This window comes from Dermacentor andersoni, chromosome 2, assembly GCF_023375885.2.
Source record: "Dermacentor andersoni chromosome 2, qqDerAnde1_hic_scaffold, whole genome shotgun sequence".
Classification (NCBI taxonomy): Eukaryota; Metazoa; Arthropoda; class Arachnida; order Ixodida; family Ixodidae; genus Dermacentor; species Dermacentor andersoni.
In genome coordinates, this window is record NC_092815.1 from 25,758,353 (window position 1) to 25,775,176 (window position 16,824).

The 16,824-nt window shown below is 45.4% G+C and overlaps 1 protein-coding gene across 2 annotated transcripts; it reads left to right on the top strand.

The window, feature by feature from the left end:
• Positions 1-966: 966 nt before the first annotated feature.
• LOC126542572 (uncharacterized) lies at positions 967-16,439 on the top strand. 2 transcript variants are annotated; one of them, XM_050189712.3, is made up of 4 exons: positions 969-1,351; positions 6,799-6,895; positions 12,900-13,207; positions 16,112-16,439. In XM_050189712.3, exons 2-4 carry the CDS (start codon positions 6,838-6,840, stop codon positions 16,211-16,213), a joined length of 468 nt encoding a protein of 155 aa, XP_050045669.1. In that variant the 5' UTR covers positions 969-1,351; positions 6,799-6,837; the 3' UTR covers positions 16,214-16,439. The 2 variants fall into 2 exon arrangements, with proteins under 2 accessions (XP_054933313.1, XP_050045669.1); XM_055077338.2 differs by lacking the exon at positions 6,799-6,895 and having other exon boundaries at positions 967-1,351.
• Positions 16,440-16,824: the final 385 nt, after the last annotated feature.

The window sequence follows — 16,824 nt, forward strand, 5'->3', positions numbered from 1 at the left end:
ATTAATAATTAATAGGTAATTTATTTGGCAGTTGGTGTTCGTGCTCGTCTTTCCCTTGAATGCCCGTGGTATATGAACGCTAGAAAAGTTTGGTCATGGAATACCAACTGGCCTAATATCTCACATTGTCCGATAGGAACTAAAAAACCTTTCCCAGATGAAGCAGCGGAAAACATTTGCGGACAAGGAAAATAGCGGTGGTCACCGAGAATTAAAAGCAGTGGTAATCTTGCGTCAGTACGCCTTGTACTGCCTGTCCGAATCCGGCAGGAGTGCGCTGCAGTTCTTTCTACGTTTTCATCGTGCCTTTTTACTGATGCCTGTCTGCAGTTTATCGCTTCTACGAATCAGAACATATTCTGCGCGATCTAGAAATCATCGTCGATAACGCTTTCTAAAAACGTCATTTTCGAGCAAACCTAGGTAGCCGATAATGTAGTTAAGAGGAACAAATGTACTTGGGCAGGTCTATTATTATTATTATTATTATTATTATTATTATTATTATTATTATTATTATACCTTAAGCAAACAAAATGTTCACTTCTGTGTTCTTCCTGGATTCAATGTCTGTGGTCTTCGTTGCTGGTTCCGCAGTGACTCGTCAAAAGAAATAAATTATCAATAAGTTGAGACGTGCTCTCCTACTTCTAATACTTCTACCTCCTTATGCCAATGTATCATTTCGTGCAATAGGACGGTCGCAGGAAGAGTCGCTCGTCACCCGATGCACCTGGACTGCGCAAGTATTTTCACATGCACACGATTAAAAAGTCTTGGTCAGTATCCAAGATCTCAATCATCTCTATGAGACCCTCGTGAAGATAATGCCCTCGCGTTCGCACGAGCTAGACGCCGCCACAACGTCCACAGGCCACAGCTCTTTTCCCACAAAAGATAGCGGCCTGTTGCGCGACGATAACGTCGCATGTCGCCCTGGTTGTCGCCACCGCCTGCGTGCGAACGTGAGGGCGGCGCCTTGCAAGGGCGGCCTTGCAGTCTCCCTCGCAACGTCCGCAGTTGCGCGCTACGTGCCCCCGACAACTTGTCGATATGCGATCCGCAAAGTGAAGCAAGGGTCCAGCAGCGATAAGACAGCCACCGCAACAGGTTGTTCCGTCTCATCCCAGCCCTGTGCCGATTGCGGCTGGCGTCTGTCATCCCACGCCGTAAACGCAACCACTGACATCATCGCTCTGATGAACACTTCAATAATTGCCGGCATAAGTGCAAGCAACTGTGCACCAGCTAAAGGCCGCTAGTGAACTGGTGTGCCGACAGATTGACGACCACAGCGATCGGCGCGTCTCCGAAGAACCGGCGGAATCACCCTGCTCGCTTCCAAAGTGAGGTATGTAAATACACGCGCCGGCAAGGCTTAATGTTTCCGCTTGCTTGGGCCTGGTGGCCTGAAAAGGGGTGCTGTGTTTTTGTTTCCTCCACAGTCCGGCGCTAACACTTGTCTTATACAACGTCGCACTTCATAAACTGGCCTACACACTCTCGCTCTCCAACTCTTCATCTCAACGTATTCTTCGTATAGGAAACGGCCATTAGGTGAAAATAGTTGGATGGTCGAGGTATTCGTTGAAAAATATTTGCTTTACTTTTGAATGCCTTAAAACCCTGACAGCATTCGCGAATTCGCTGATGCTGATCTCGCAAACCGCGACCCTGTCTTAGCGTCGGCTGCTGTAGCTTCTGGCTTTACATACAGCTGCGAAGAAGGGGGCAACAGCCTATTGTTCCCCGTAACGTGAAACATTAGCAGCGCTTCAGTAAGAATACGGTAACAATTCAAGTTAACAATACCTCTATATTCGTTCCTGTATTTAGGTTTACGTAAATGAGAGGCGCAATGAATCACGTAAATGTATTTCAGTGGATACTCGGCCACGGCAATATTCCTGGTAATACTGCAGCGGACGCAACTGCGAATCTGGCGCACAATTAATTACGCAGAGACGATCAATCGTCCTCATTTGCGTAGTGAAGTCCGTCTGCTGCTGAGACAGATTTCCTGTCGTCTCAGCGAGACTACCTGGTTTGATGAGCAATCTAAGACCTCGGAGTTGTACTTTGTAGACCCATGTACAAACTTATCAATTCCGGAAAACCTAAGAGAAAACAAAAAAATTGAAGCATTGGTGCACCGCCTGTGGCTTGGTACTGCATTTACGAGACACTTCTTATACAGGATAAAACGTGCCTCTAGTCCCCAGTGTTCTTGTGGCCATCCAGACGAAAATGTGTATGATCTCCTCCTCGAGTGCACTAAATACGATCCACAACTAAAGGTATTGCAAACAAATTTGTTGCTTTTAAACAGAAGACAATTCACTCTGAAAAAGATACTTGCTCCATGCATAGCCAACTGCGGGCCTTCAGAAAAGAGCACGTCTTGCTTTGAAGAAGTCTTTCGAGGACGCTAACATTATGAGGAAATATTAAGTTTCAGTTGATCCTAATAAGTTAATTGAGTGATATAAATGCACTAGGTTAAAATTGATTGATGTGGTGATCGTAATTTTCACGCAATGTGTAATTGTGTTCTGTGCTTGCCGTGTAATTGCATGTGTCTTTTGTCTATTCAATATATCTGTCCTTATATATGCGAACGTGTACTGAACTCATGCACAAAACTTTGCGATTCATGTACTGTTAGTCTGTATGGTTTTTATTCATCTCCTGCCATATTTTGTGACATCATTCTCCCTTTTTGCGCATAATTGTTTCCTTTGCTAAGTGACAAGGAGTAGCCGATGCCGCCATAAAGGCGCCCACCTCTCCTAATATTAATTTCAATAAAAAAATGCGCCAGTGAAGGCGCCCGGCCGATTTCAACAATGGTGACATAAACCGCTGTTGACACCATTTGAGCCCACTGGGATCGCCGCCACGTGTAATCCCTACGGCTTATAATATAGTCAATTTCAAGAAACCATGGCTGACGGTGAAGTCCAAAGGTACTTGTCTCCGTTAGAAGAAACACATCAGACGTGCTCCGCCTTGCAGAATCGCGACCCTATTTCAAACGAAGCTGTTCCTTTAGAGCACGTGTATTATACCCCTGTCACATGCGGCGGTTGACCCGCGTGGCCGGGCTACAAGCAGTCTTTTTCCGACTCCCGTAAATGGCCCACATACTTGAAGTTTTACCCGCGCGTAACCCATAACACGTTCCCCATTCCCTGCGAATTTAAACTCGGTGCCATATTTGCATCTCCTGCGACATCTGAAAAAAAAAAAAAAAAGAAACATGAGCATAACGACTACATAACGCTTTTAGGCACTCTTATTAGTAAATTGCTCCAAAGGCGATGATATTAGCACGCACACTTTTTGCTCGCACATCACCAATGCATGGGACTCATATCCACCTCAGTGGCAATGGTACCACATTCTGTGCTCCCAGAACAACCGGCAAACGTAATTCTACGTGCAGCACATGCACAAATAATAAGTTACTGCAAATGTTATTTATTTGTTTGTTTGTTTGTTTGTTTGTTTGTTTGTTTGTTTGTTTGTTTGTTTGTTTGTTTGTTTGTTTGTTTGTTTGTTTGTTTGTTTGTTTGTTTGTTTGTTTGTTTGTTTGTTTGTTTGTTTGTTTGTTTGTTTGTTTGTTTGTTTGTTTGTTTGTGCGGAAACACACGGCGGGGGGTGCTTTCGTGGGGAATGGTGCCCTCCTCCCAACTGCCGGAGCACAGCCGTTTCAGCGACGGCGCAGCGTAGCGGTGTGGTGATACTATACAGGGTGTCAGGATTGGGGGCTCAATCCCATCGCTCGTGATCCGTTGACAAGATTGGAGTCGGGCATGAATTAGAAGGTAGCTGGCCCATGCCGTCGTCCAACTTATCCACGCTGAGGACGTTGATGAAGGGAAGGACTGCTTCTCATCGCGAACGAGGAATATGGGTTTATTTACAGTATTTATATCAGTCTAACAGGACTGTTTGAGAAAGTACATCAGTCTAACATGACTGCTTGAGCGAGAGTGTCCTGAGCAGCCGCACAACAGCGGTTTCTAAAAACTCGGTCCTCTCCCGATACAAGGTGATGCGAACGTTCGTTTAGCCATCGCAGACTAGCCGCCTCCCCGCGGCACGGTTTACACACACACACGCACACACGCATACACACAGGGGCGATGTTCCGGAGCCGACGTCAGAGGGGCTTCGTAGAACTCGGGAGCCGTTCCGAGTAGCGCGTTGTTTTGCGTCTTGGTCGGTGCGTGGGAAGGAGCGCAAAACGGCGTTCCCGCGGCAACTCGCGCACCCGTAGCAGATCATGTCCGCGTTGGGGAGTTTGGTAACAATAGTTGGCCCACCGAACTCATTCCGTCACAACGGCGATGAGGCTAGAGGTTGGCGGCGGTTTCAGCACAAAGCCTGCTTCATCGAACGCATCCTAGCTGAAGCGACGGAGAGTGGGGGATGCGCGTATTGTTCCCCGACACGAAGTCGATTTAGTCACGCCGTGGCTAGAGGTTGGCGGCGATGCTCCCGGGATGTTGCCTCCACAGTCGCAACGGGTTGGCAAAACTTTGCACTGCAGCTGGCCGTTCTTAACAAGGGTGTACCAACTATCATGTGCAAAAGTTTTAAAATATGCAAATACCACGTAGCTGGACAGAACCAAGCTAATGTTGGTTGCCGTCGCTTGGAGATGCTCAGATTAGTTCTTGCAGTCCGCGTAATTACTTCATTAGTCTTAATTAATTAATAAACTTCTCAAATATTTTAATTAAATGAAAAGTGTGAAGGAGAAAATCGTAGAGCGACAGGAAAAACTCCCGATACAGCTTTCTGTTGCTCAAAACGTGCTACATAAAAGCATTTTTACGAGCGTGAAAGAAGCCCGCGAATACACGCAAATACTCGCCGTGGTTGCTCAGTTGCTATGGTGTTAGGCTGCTGAGCACGAGGTAGCGGAATCGAATCCCGGCCATGGCGGCCGCATTTAGATGGGGGCGAAATGCGAAAATACCCGTGTACTTAGATTTAGGTGCACGTTAAAGAACCCCAGGTGGCCAGAATTTCCGGAGTCCTCCACTACGGCGTACCTCATAATCAGAAAGTGGTTTGGGCATGTAAAACCACATAATTTAATTTTTTTTAATACGCGCACAGTGCGTCGAGCGGCTAAAGGGACTCTTATGTAGCACGTATTGCTCAACAGAAAGCTGTATCGGGAGTTTTTCACGTTGCTCTACAATTTTGTCGTTGGCAGTTTTCAGGTAATTATAGCATAGGAAGTTGATTAAATATTTAAGACTAATTATGTAATTCGGCTGAGTGCATAAAGTAATCTGAGCATCTCCAAGCAACGGAAGACTACATTAGCTTGGTTCTGTCCAGATATGCAGTATTTACATATTTTTTTTTTTAATCTTGGCGCATGATAGTTGGAACACACTGTATATGCACGTCGCCGGAGATCTGTCGCTGTGCAGGATGCAACGATGCTGAATCTGTGCCCTAGACCGGTCACAGATATGGGTTGCAGTGCATGGTAGAGAAGAAGGTTGTACAAGAATTAGAAACAGGGATGGTTACGCTTCAACTTTTTTGTTCTTTTTATTATTATTCATAAATGTATTTAAGGAGAGGCTCGCACCTCTTCTCCGACATATGGGCTGTGTTCATGACGCTCATAACAGAAATAACACCTACAAAAATTTGTTTAAATACGAAGGGACATTTGCGCACACAAATCTCGCGTAGGCGAGGCATAAATTTTCCTACATTATAGATCTTCTTGTACTCTCTGGTTCTTCACCATGCAGTGACATATTCGTGTTAGCAACCAACTCAGCCATATACGCCTGCTAAACGATCGGTGCAAGAAATGCGCACACATTCCCCGAAATAGCCAAAAAATACGTCGGCAGTTGATATGTGAGAGGCGAATATTATTCGTTGGCACAGTATTTCACATGTTTACTTAAAGGTTGCACACAGTTGTAACTACTTCCTTTTTTTTCGCGTGAGACATCTCGATTTATTGTTTGTGACACAAATGGCTATTCCGCCTCTCCAAGTGAATTACTTGAACAGAGGGAAATTGCACAACAAATGGAAATACTCGCTTCTTTCTCCGCGAACATTCGTGTTTGGCAGCCTCGTCGGGCTTCAGCTTCATCCACAGCGATATCTTTTGTACACGCAACCTTTCATCCTGGTGAAACCCCGTACGCTAGTTTTTCTAAATGATAAATGACGAAGGCTTAATAATTAACTTCTATTTATTCACTCTAAGGCACATATAGCACTTTAGATATTCAAGTATTTAAGTCGTTTCTGTCGAGCATAATTAACGCTATTAGTACTGTTCTCGATTTACCTGTGCCGGAAATGTGCTGTGAAATACAATGGCGGACCAGCTTTGTGGTGCAATTCGCGGTAGAGTAAATGTTGGGAAACTGTCGAATGAAGCTTGTTGAAACTATTAACTGTAGCATTGCTGCTTACTAAACACGGCTTCCACAAGCGCGCATTGATCGATCTTAAAATAGTGCTCGAAAGTAGTCCGCTTGCTGGCATGAGAAGTGTAGATTGATGGTGTGGTCGAAAGGCCGCTGTGTCTTGCTCTTGTGGCCAGATAATGACAGTCAGTGCAGAGCATTCTCAAAGCAATGCCTTAGAAAAGACGCAGTGCCCGCTGTGAATACGTACCACTTATTCCACAGTAACTCCGCAGCACTATAACATCTGCGCGAGATAATACTTGTACTTTTTTGAGAAATTATTGTGTAATAGTTTAAACTGGTAATAAGCTTGGACTTTTGCTTCCTGCAGAGAATAGTACCGAAGTGCTCCTGAGTGCTGAAAACCAAGATGAAGTCACATCACCTCGTCGTGTTTGTGGGAATTCTCTGTACGACAAATATAATGTGTGAGTACGTCCAAATTTGGCACATTTTGCACCTAAAAGCACTTCATTTAGCAACTGTAGTTTGGGGTGGACGTGAGAACATAGATTTGCGTAAAATATGCATAAAACCGTGAATGAGTGCCTCTGGTTCGCCATACCGAAGCTGGAATACAACAAAGGAAAGAAACACTAAAAGTGACATGCGGCAGCTGTTGTGGAACCACCCGATGGATGCCTTATAGCACGCACCAAACTCGTTGGCCGCCTAAGGAGTCACCACATAACATGTAGCAACGTGGAGCACCCTCGAGGATCACTATGCCATCCAAGAGAAGATTCGCTCCAGCTTATTTTATTTGTCAGAGGCGCTGACCTCATACAACTGGCACTGAGACAGTCGGGTCAAACTTGCTGACCTCATGTATCTGTGGTGTAGGACATGCATATGAGAAAACATCATCAACAAGGAGCACTGCCATCCAGTTTGGCAATTGATTAAAAACAAATTAATTTTGTACCCGAAATATTATCTACCCTAATCTCTCGAATCAACAGATATATAATAGAACAGAAAAAAAATCATGACTTATCTCAACCACACTAGAATCCTTTGTCCGTCGAATGTGCAAGGAATATTTTCGTTGGCGTTATGCAGGCGGCACTTCTTTTCGATCTCGGCTTCCACTTACCAGCACAGTGTCACAAAACAAAGCAGTTCCATCGGCTCTGCTCATGTGTGTGTGCGTTTTTTTTTTTTTTTGACACCGACAGCCTTGTCCCAATTTTCGGCGGTTGATGTTCAGGCCTCGGAGCGGCACGCTATAAGCTGGCAGCCGGCGTGATCACGGACACCATTCGCAGCATGTTAGCAACAGGGCCTTGAACAAATAAGAGAAGACAAGAACCAACTTCATGCCGTTGCCGTCGTTAATTCATCGCCATTCTGTTGTCCTTGTGCGTCGTCGTAATTTCGCCATCAACGCTGTCTTATCGTTGTCATCACACACGCTTGCAATATACAGATGTCCGAAGCTTCCATAAAGTCGACGGTGGTGCACAGAGCCTCTCAGCACACACAGCCTTTATCAGGGGCGTAGCCAGGGGGGGGGGGGGGGGGGGGGGGGGGGCTTATGGGGCTTCAGCCACCCCCGAAATTTTTTCGTGCTGTCCATGCACCGCCTACCAAAGCAACCCCCGGCGCCGGAAATCATTCTGGATTTCGTCTAGAGCGTCTTTTTCACGCTCGAAAAGCCATTTCACCGCGAAAATTGCGAACTCGGGCTGAATTTCGCGGCAACGCCCATGCACCGGGAGTCACATAACGCAAGTAGCCCCATCCGAGCACAAAGTTTCAAGGACCTTTTGATGGTGAACGGGCTCGCCGCGGCATCTCGCGGAGGCCGCGGAATCTACACTCTATCATGGAATTTACGGATCGCGTGGATATCAATCCCGAAACTTTATGGGTATAAAGTTCTCATAAACGTCTTATGTGAAAGGTGCATTGACATTTCGAAACGTGCGCTTTAGATTTTCAATTGCGGAACATTGTAAGTTTAATGCTCCCATAAATATTTGACGCCAAAGGTGCATTGACTTTTCCAAAGTCGTACATCGGGCCATACAACGAGACAAGCCAAATTAACACACTATCAGACAAGTTGACAAAGCCCGCAGCGTGGCCTGATGAGACGAAGCGTTGTGGTGGTTCATTCGTGCCGTCATGTCACATAAAAAAATATCAAGATCTTTTTTTCACCTGCGCCAAAGCATCCAGTAAAGACACTAAAGCCAGCAAAGGTAACTACGTTCTTATTTATTGTTTCTACTTTTGCTTTTAATCGAGAGGACACGTTGAGCCTCTTCAATTTTTTTGTTCTCGCTCGCCTACCCGCGTGCTGCCAAAGCCAGCCAGAGCGCATGCGTTTTTCTCGTGTTGCCCCGCCCATCAAGCAGCGCACTTCGGTGCGCGTTCGGTTTTCTCTGGCCGAGTGCATTTTCGCCTGGCAGAGTTTTGGATGCTTTCTGGCTAGCAGACGAGAAAAAGAAACAATGGTCGCTAGCCGCCATCACTGTGGGGGCTCGACGGATCGCACCGCGTTCGCTTGAGCTCAACCTCTCCAGAAAGTCTTGTCTCGCCGGTGTAGGATACCGAGCAGTATGCGCATGGTTCTTGGTGGACCAAGCGTCTCGTGTTTTCTTTGACATTCCTTTAATAGCCATATTAGTTGCCCAAAGTAAGCATTCGATTGTGACCAACATACTTTGCGTTTTTTTTTTTATTACGGTGCCCCCGCCTCACAAAAGGAAAAAAGCGTTGTTGCGGTGCAGCGAATTGTCGCATCGTGAAAGTTCTATTTTGTTACTTCTTTTGCGGAAAGAAATGGGCCATGGGACGCTTCAGTTTCCGGATACTCTTACTATATTATTGCGATAGCAATTATATGGACACTCTAGGCGCATTCCTGCCGTCGCCGTCGTCCTCATGTTCCGCATAAAGTCCAAGTGCGATAACATCGTGACCCCGCGCCGCATGCTGTATGTGCAAGTGAAAGCGTGTGGGGGGTGGGGGGGGAATGGGTGAGCCGACGATGGTGGCTGTCTTGTGTGCGCAAGGGAGAAAAGTGAGGAGCAGGCGCGCCGCCTTCCGTCGCGCGCGATACATCGGATGGAGTGGATGGAATGGAGCCAGGATCTAGGATTCTGTGAATCTATGATTGCGCAACATGTTTATTTGCCTAGTTTGACGCATTATATACCGTGACTTTTTCTTAGATACGTAGATTTATTAGACACTTATTTATACCTATGTTTAAATATTTTGTTGCGAGGCGTTGTGTATACGTGCAGTGAACTTTGTTTCCAGTGGCACTTTTTTGCCCTTTATCAAGCTGTTTCTTCCCATTTGTATATTCCATTGTATCTTCGCATTTCTAATCTACGAGTGCGAGTCAAATGAAAGTGAGCCTACCCACCGCGCGCAATTATGGTTCTGTTGATTATCTGCAAGGCCTGCGCGTAGCACACAGGGACCTCTCATTTAAAAAGTGACACGCAGGTGTGAGGATAAATGTTCTTTAATGCTCTCATACACTGGGTTGTACATGGTTGCGTGCCGTAATGGACGTTCCAGAAGTTGAGCAGCGTGGTGCCGTGAGGTTTTTGACAGCTGATGGTGTTTCTCAAAAAGAAATGAGTCACCGTATGGCTGCCGTGTACATGGGACATTGCATTTCATTGGCCACTGTGAAGCGTTGGAACAAACGGTTCAAAAAAGGACCTGAAAGTTGCAAAGACGATCCCCGACCGGCCCAAAGCCATCGTGCAATCACCCCTAACAAAATTGCAAAGGTTGATGAGCTGATGAGACAAGAACGGAGGACAAGCATCGATGAACTGGCTAAGCGTGAGAATATCAGTCACGGTTTGGTTCGCGCCATAATTCATGAACATCTCGGTTATCAGCTCTTGTGCGCGCAGTGGATGCGGAAGATTTTGAACTACCGCCAGAATACGGAGAAGATCGGCGTTGCCTTTACTCATCTGATCCGCTATCACAATAAGGGTGGTGATTTCTTGTCTGCAATTGTGATCGGAGACGAACCATCATGCCACTACTAAGAGTCTGTAACACGACGGCAAAGCTGACAATGGAAACATTCAAACTCACCACCCCCAAAGAAAGCAAAGGCCGTCATTTCTGCCAGAAAGGTGTTGTTGACTTTTATTTTTCGATCGTCAGGAGCCATTACTCATAGAATTTGCTAAATCTTGAGAGACTATCAATTGTTTCCGATATTGTGAAACGCGGGATCGGCTGTGTGCCCCAATCAAGAACAAGCTACGTGGAAAATTGACGAATGAGGTCATCTTGTTCCATGACAATGCCCGTCCCCACGTCGCTGATGGGGTTAATACAAATCTGGCAAAGTTCAAGCGGGAAACGCTGCAACATCTGCCACACAGCTAAGACCTGCTGCCTTGCAACTTCCACATTTTGGGGCAAACGAAAAAACAGCTCAAGGGAACCAGATTCGTCTCGGACGATGAAGTGAAAGTCAGTTGCAGAGGTTTTGAAGGAGCAACCCAAGGAGCTTTATGAGACGGGAATTGCGCGACTCGTTAGTCAATGGGACAAATGTCTAAATGCCCATGGGGGCTACTTTTAATTATAGTACCCCGTTTGTCATATATTCGCATTGGCTCACTTTCATTTGACTCGCCCTCGTATATTCTGCAGAACTCCAGCTTTTTATACGTGCTCTGTTGCGACTATAATTTCGGTGCAATTACGATACACGTCCGGTGACAGCTGCTGCTGCGTAATACGCTGGAACAAATGACAGCGTCATTGAGATTTTTCACTGGCCGTTGCATATGTACAAGAATGTAAACAAGGATCTTGTATGACAAAGTGTCATTAATATATTTGTTCTCAACTTGTACATTTCATGGCCTTTACATTTTTCATATCAGCGGAATGCACTGCTTTGCTGGCTTCGAACTGATGTAGTTCTAAAGTTCGTGTGATATTTTCTTTCCTTATTAAATAGACAAAACACATGAAAGCATTGACATCAGTTATGTGGGGCACAATTTTTGGCACATACGAATATATTCTTTTATGAAAAAAATACATATTTTACTTGTATTGACAGTGCTTAGCGTTCAAGAATTCGTTTGCAGCATCTTTGGCAATGGCAATGCAGTTATTATTCATGTATTTGATCCCTAGGCAAATTGTTTGAGAGGAAGCTTTAGCTCGGGCCCTACTCCGACGTGGCCTATTCAGATACATGTAAAACGCAGAAACGCTTTTCTGTGATAACTCCTGAATCGCTTTTAACGAAATTTGTCGCATTTGAGAGACTAAGCTAAATTCTAGTGTCTGTTGGAAGCGGAATTTCAATTTAGGGCCTGAACATTGTTTAAAATATTTTGAAAAATTTGAAAGTTCGAAAAACATAGAAGCACGAAGTTTACAAATTAATAGCTCTGCATCAAGAACAGATAGCGCGGTTCTGTAAACGGCATCCATTACACCATTCAAAGCGGACAAATTCGATATGTCAATTTGTATCTTACGTGGATTAGTAATGTTATGTACAAGGGTTCTGCAAAAGCCGTACTTCCATAATACTTAATTTTTTGAGACTCATGTGTAACATATCAATATTGTCCGCTGTAGATGTACTATAATGTGCGATTCACAGAATTGTGATATCAATTTTCATTGCTGATTTACAGAGTTCTAAACTTAATTGTCTCGTTCTGTGAAAATTTTCGGTTTTTGCCACTTTCAATAAAATATTGACGACCTAAATCGAAAATTCGAAACAAACGTTCACTAGAATTTAAGTTTTTCTTTTAAATCCAACAAACCTCGTCAAATTTGGTGAAGTGGTTGCCGAGAAAAACGAATTCTCCTTCTACATGTATTTAGACAGGAGCATCCGACCTAATGTTTCCTCTTAAGTGGGAGGCCGAGCTGCAACGTGAGCCCCCCCCCCCCCCCCGAACAAAATTTCTGGCTACGCCACTGGTCTTTATATCAATTTATTGTTTTCATATTCCGCCGTGGTGCCCTCCCTGTTTTGTCCAGAACTCCGCCTTAAATCTGCACTTATCACGACCATCAAATAGAAACGCAGTATTTCGACTCACTAAGGGTTCGCGTCCACAGCCACAAAAAGAATAGGGCCTAAAAGATTGAAAGCGAAATTTGTCGTCACTACTCCGAAGCACGTAAGAACGGCTAAAGATGTCGCCAAAGGCAAGCGTCCGTTTGATGCGTGCCTAAGCAGCAGAGAGTGCGTGCGTAGCTAACCGCGAAGCGTGGTAGAGCGCTTTCTCTATCCTTAGTGCGCAATGATGCGCACTAAGTCCAGAGAAAGCTTGTCTTCAAGCAGACGAGTTTAATGGGTGTGCCAGGTTCTCGCCCGCTTTCCTTGTCCGCCGGGCTACCTTGTTCGCTGCCTCGGAGCGCTAACGAGCCTTTGCTAAAGCAGCCCTAATGCGACCGCAGGCGAGCCTCAGGCCGCACCGTACAGCGGTCAGCCTTCGCCGCTGCTGGGTGACTCGCAGCAGAGCTCAGCGATGCGCGAGCTGTCCAAAGCGCACGCCGAGCAACTGGCCCGCGCCGAGGAGTCGATCGCCGAGCTAGTGCGCCAGCTCAAGGCGCTGTCGCCCGACGACGCCCGCCGGGAGCCGCTGGCCGCCCAGCTGCGGCAGCAGCAGCAGGCACTCAGGAACACGCGCGACAAGTTCCGCGACCAGCTGCTCTGCGTGCTCAAACACGAAGCCGCCAACAATGGCACCCTCGCCGATGACAAGGTAGGCCCGCTTTCGGTGCGGTGTTTCGCGCCTGCCGACTGGTTGAATTTACTTCTACAGCTAGTGAGGCAGACATCGTGCAAGAACATTTACCTGCGTACAGTTACCTGCTTTTGTTATCCTAAGGACACTAAATGAAAATTTTCAGGATTGCCGCTTTGTTTTAGCATACATTTCGCAGAATGACAGCGACTCAATCGCTTTTTTACTTGGTTCACAACTTTCTTGGTTGTTTGACTAGCTTGCCTATATATAGATTTTACCTGCTGACGATGGTGAAACCGCACCTCGTCGCTGTGGCAATCCGCTACTACAACTTCTATGGCGATGCCTACATACAACGCTGATTTCCTGTTCCTTTCTTTCTTTCTTTTTCTTATTGGTCGGATGTTGCTGGGATATTCTAACAAAAAAATGTAGCGACAATTTGTTAATAAGTTTAATAGAATAAGTTTGTTAGAATAATAATAAGATAATAAGTTTGTTAGAATAAATACACAGGTCAATGAACGCTGCACTCTGCACTGAAAATGCTCATTCTTCTGCCTGCAACTGCTGCATGTGTTGCAGCATAGTACCGGCCCTCTACCGTGTAACGTTATAGGGCAACAAACATCACTTTCTGTCATGGTTATCATCCCTGCCTCTCTCTTGCCTAGCAATACTGTTAACACTGAAAAGGCTCTCGATGCTATGGTTTATTTGTTTTTCTTTCTTATTTTTTTACGCTGATATTTGTTATGGGTATTTTGCGAACAGCGCGTTTTCGCAGGCAACACACAATAAAAATACGACGAGGATAGGCACTGTTATGAGCCCACAGCCGTGTTTTGATGACCGCCAACGGCGTCCACCGCTATAATCCGTCACTACTTTGTGAGGACTTCATAGAAAAATAAGTCTGTGTCCCGCGACGATTCCAACGATCGACCGACACACCATTGCCAGTCAAATATATTGCCTCCCAGCCACAGCGCTTAGACAAAACTGTATACATGTATTGTCGAGAACTTGTTAAAACTATTGGCTAACGAGGCACGCTCTGCACTTTATCACTAAGCAAGCGCCGACATCAAATAATATAAATGATACCAGCTCTGCAAAAAGCGAATGGCAAGATAGAAAATCCGGGAAAATGCGCGTCCTTCCACTTCTACACCACTAGGGAGCGCCACTTGAATCAACGACAAAACGAAGACGACATGAGCAAGAGTCATTGAATGATATAGTTTTATTCTCTTCTTTTTTTAGAAGAAGAAACGTTTTCAAACAACAACTATTCTCATTCTTCTCAAAAATATATTCTTCATGTTCATCTGTGTGTGTTTACTGTAACCGATGATGCAGGACAACAGCGCAAGACTTAATGCGCATAACATTGAGTCAGCTAGTGGGTATCCTATCACTTGGCATTGTGAGCGAAACTGCAACATTTTTTGCGTGTGCAGACTAACTATATATATGTGTAAGGGCATCCTAGAAATTTGTTTCACGATAACAGCAAACAGCGCGCTTATTGCGACACTTGGGACACTTGACACTCGATCGACCCTCGAATTTGTCCTCGATGTAGGCGAGAGGCAACAATAAGGCTGGTGACAAAGTGTGAAAATGATGGTCATTGCATGTGTTCGTTTTAACTGCATCTTCCCAACTTCGAGCGTTCCTGGGCGTCTTGCCGAAACTTTAGAAGCCGATCTGTGATCACAAGTTTGCTATGATTATCGGTGGCCTAACTAATTCTGCGGACGCCCTAATGCGACTGTTTTACAGCGAAACTGTATACATCTACCCCCAATGCATCTGCCGTGTCCATGGGCAAATGGATCACTCAGTTGGTGCTTGGAGAGTTTGGTTTGAGGTGCCACACCACTCCAAATCACTCACTACTCAACAGTGTTTGCGCGTGGATTTAACATTGGCCGAGATTCTGTCTAAGGTTGTAACCGAACCAATCAGTATATATTACAGTAATCACAAAGCTATCATGACTACCATTACCAAATGATGAAAATAAATACATGCATCCTTGTCTAATCCTTGGTGAAGTGCTACAGCTTCGATGGTCATTCTTCTTCACAGAGTGGAATGGCTCATTTCTTTAGGATTTTCTAAAGAACAATTAACATGAAATTCATTTTCCCAGTAGCAAACGCCACTGTCCGAGTATTACCTAAATTTAGAGGCGAACATGCATTCCATATTCGCCTTTTATTCCAAGCGCTCTATATCCGGCTACAAACGGAGTTCGGACCCAAACCACTAGGCAAGAAATCTGCAATCTGGACGCAGAGCACGACTGAACGTGCTTGTATGAGAAACCATACAAGTGCCTTCGCAGCGAATGTCATGGCCAGATTAAGAAAAAGCCTTTACTTACCCATGACACAAATGGGAGACCAGAATTTGCAGGTCTACTTTGTTTTGTGGTAAATTTGGGCAGACGTAAATTGCCACATCAGTAAGTAGCAGTCAGCAGAGTAGTATGACTCCTTGTTAAAGAGAACACTGTAATATGTGCTTCTCGCTTTGCGGGCGCTTAAGCTGCAAGTTCCGTCTCAAGCTGTGCATGGGAATGCACTGGAGAGGCTTGCGGAAAAGTGCCGGCGCCGCCAAACATAAATCGTCTGCTGCGAAGTCAGGCGATTCCACACTTGCGAGAGGAGAATCGTTCGCACGTGCTCTGCGCCAATCAAATTAGTGTAGAGCACGTCTTAACAGTGGGCCACACAGTATGCTTGCCTGCTCCACATACATGATGAGAATACTGCTGCAACGAGAGCACCCCGGGCAAGCGGTTGTTCCTTACTCATTGCAAGTGACCGCATACGGGCATGGCTCTGTGAAATACTGCAGAAGGCAGCTGTGATAAGAAGTAACGTTATCCCGTTGTTTCTGTTCCAGGAGACTCAAGACGCTGTCCTGCTACAATGCACTGGAGCCGTTTCACTGACTGCAGGAGTCAACGCTTCTCAAACGCAAGACAACGTGACCGCGAGACGATGACTATCGGCAATGTAGCACTAGTAGAAGTGAATCGTGCTCCAAGACTGTTTTTCGACAGCACCGAGGAGCACGCATATTTAAATGACAATTAGTGACGGCAAGCGTGCGGCAGATGATTCCTTGCGAGGAGTGCCCAACTGTATCAAAACAGGCCATGGCAGAGCGGTGAAAAGAAGAATATCGTTGGGGCTTAAATTCAATAAAAAAAGCCTCCATTTAATAAAAACACTGTCTTTTTAAAGTTAGTTACAGCGGCAACTTTTGCAGCGCCACCGTTCAGCATGCACCTTTAAAGCCGGTCTGACATCTGGCCCTTCACAACGAAAGATTGCTGAAGCTTTCCTTCTTGTCCCTCATTTCCTTGTGTTATGTCTCAAGGTGACCAACGTTAAATTCGATTTTACAATTGAAACGATGCGACACACGGCCGCTGCCATCAAACGAGTTAGAAAGAAAATTGCAGCAGTTGCTAAAGCAATGAATCCAGGGGGCAGATGAAACTATTTCCCTTCATTACTTTTTAAAAATAACTTACAGCGAACCTGAGTACAAGAGCTACAGATTTAAAAGATTCAAAGGTTAGTCAACAATACAAAAGTTCTCACATTCTT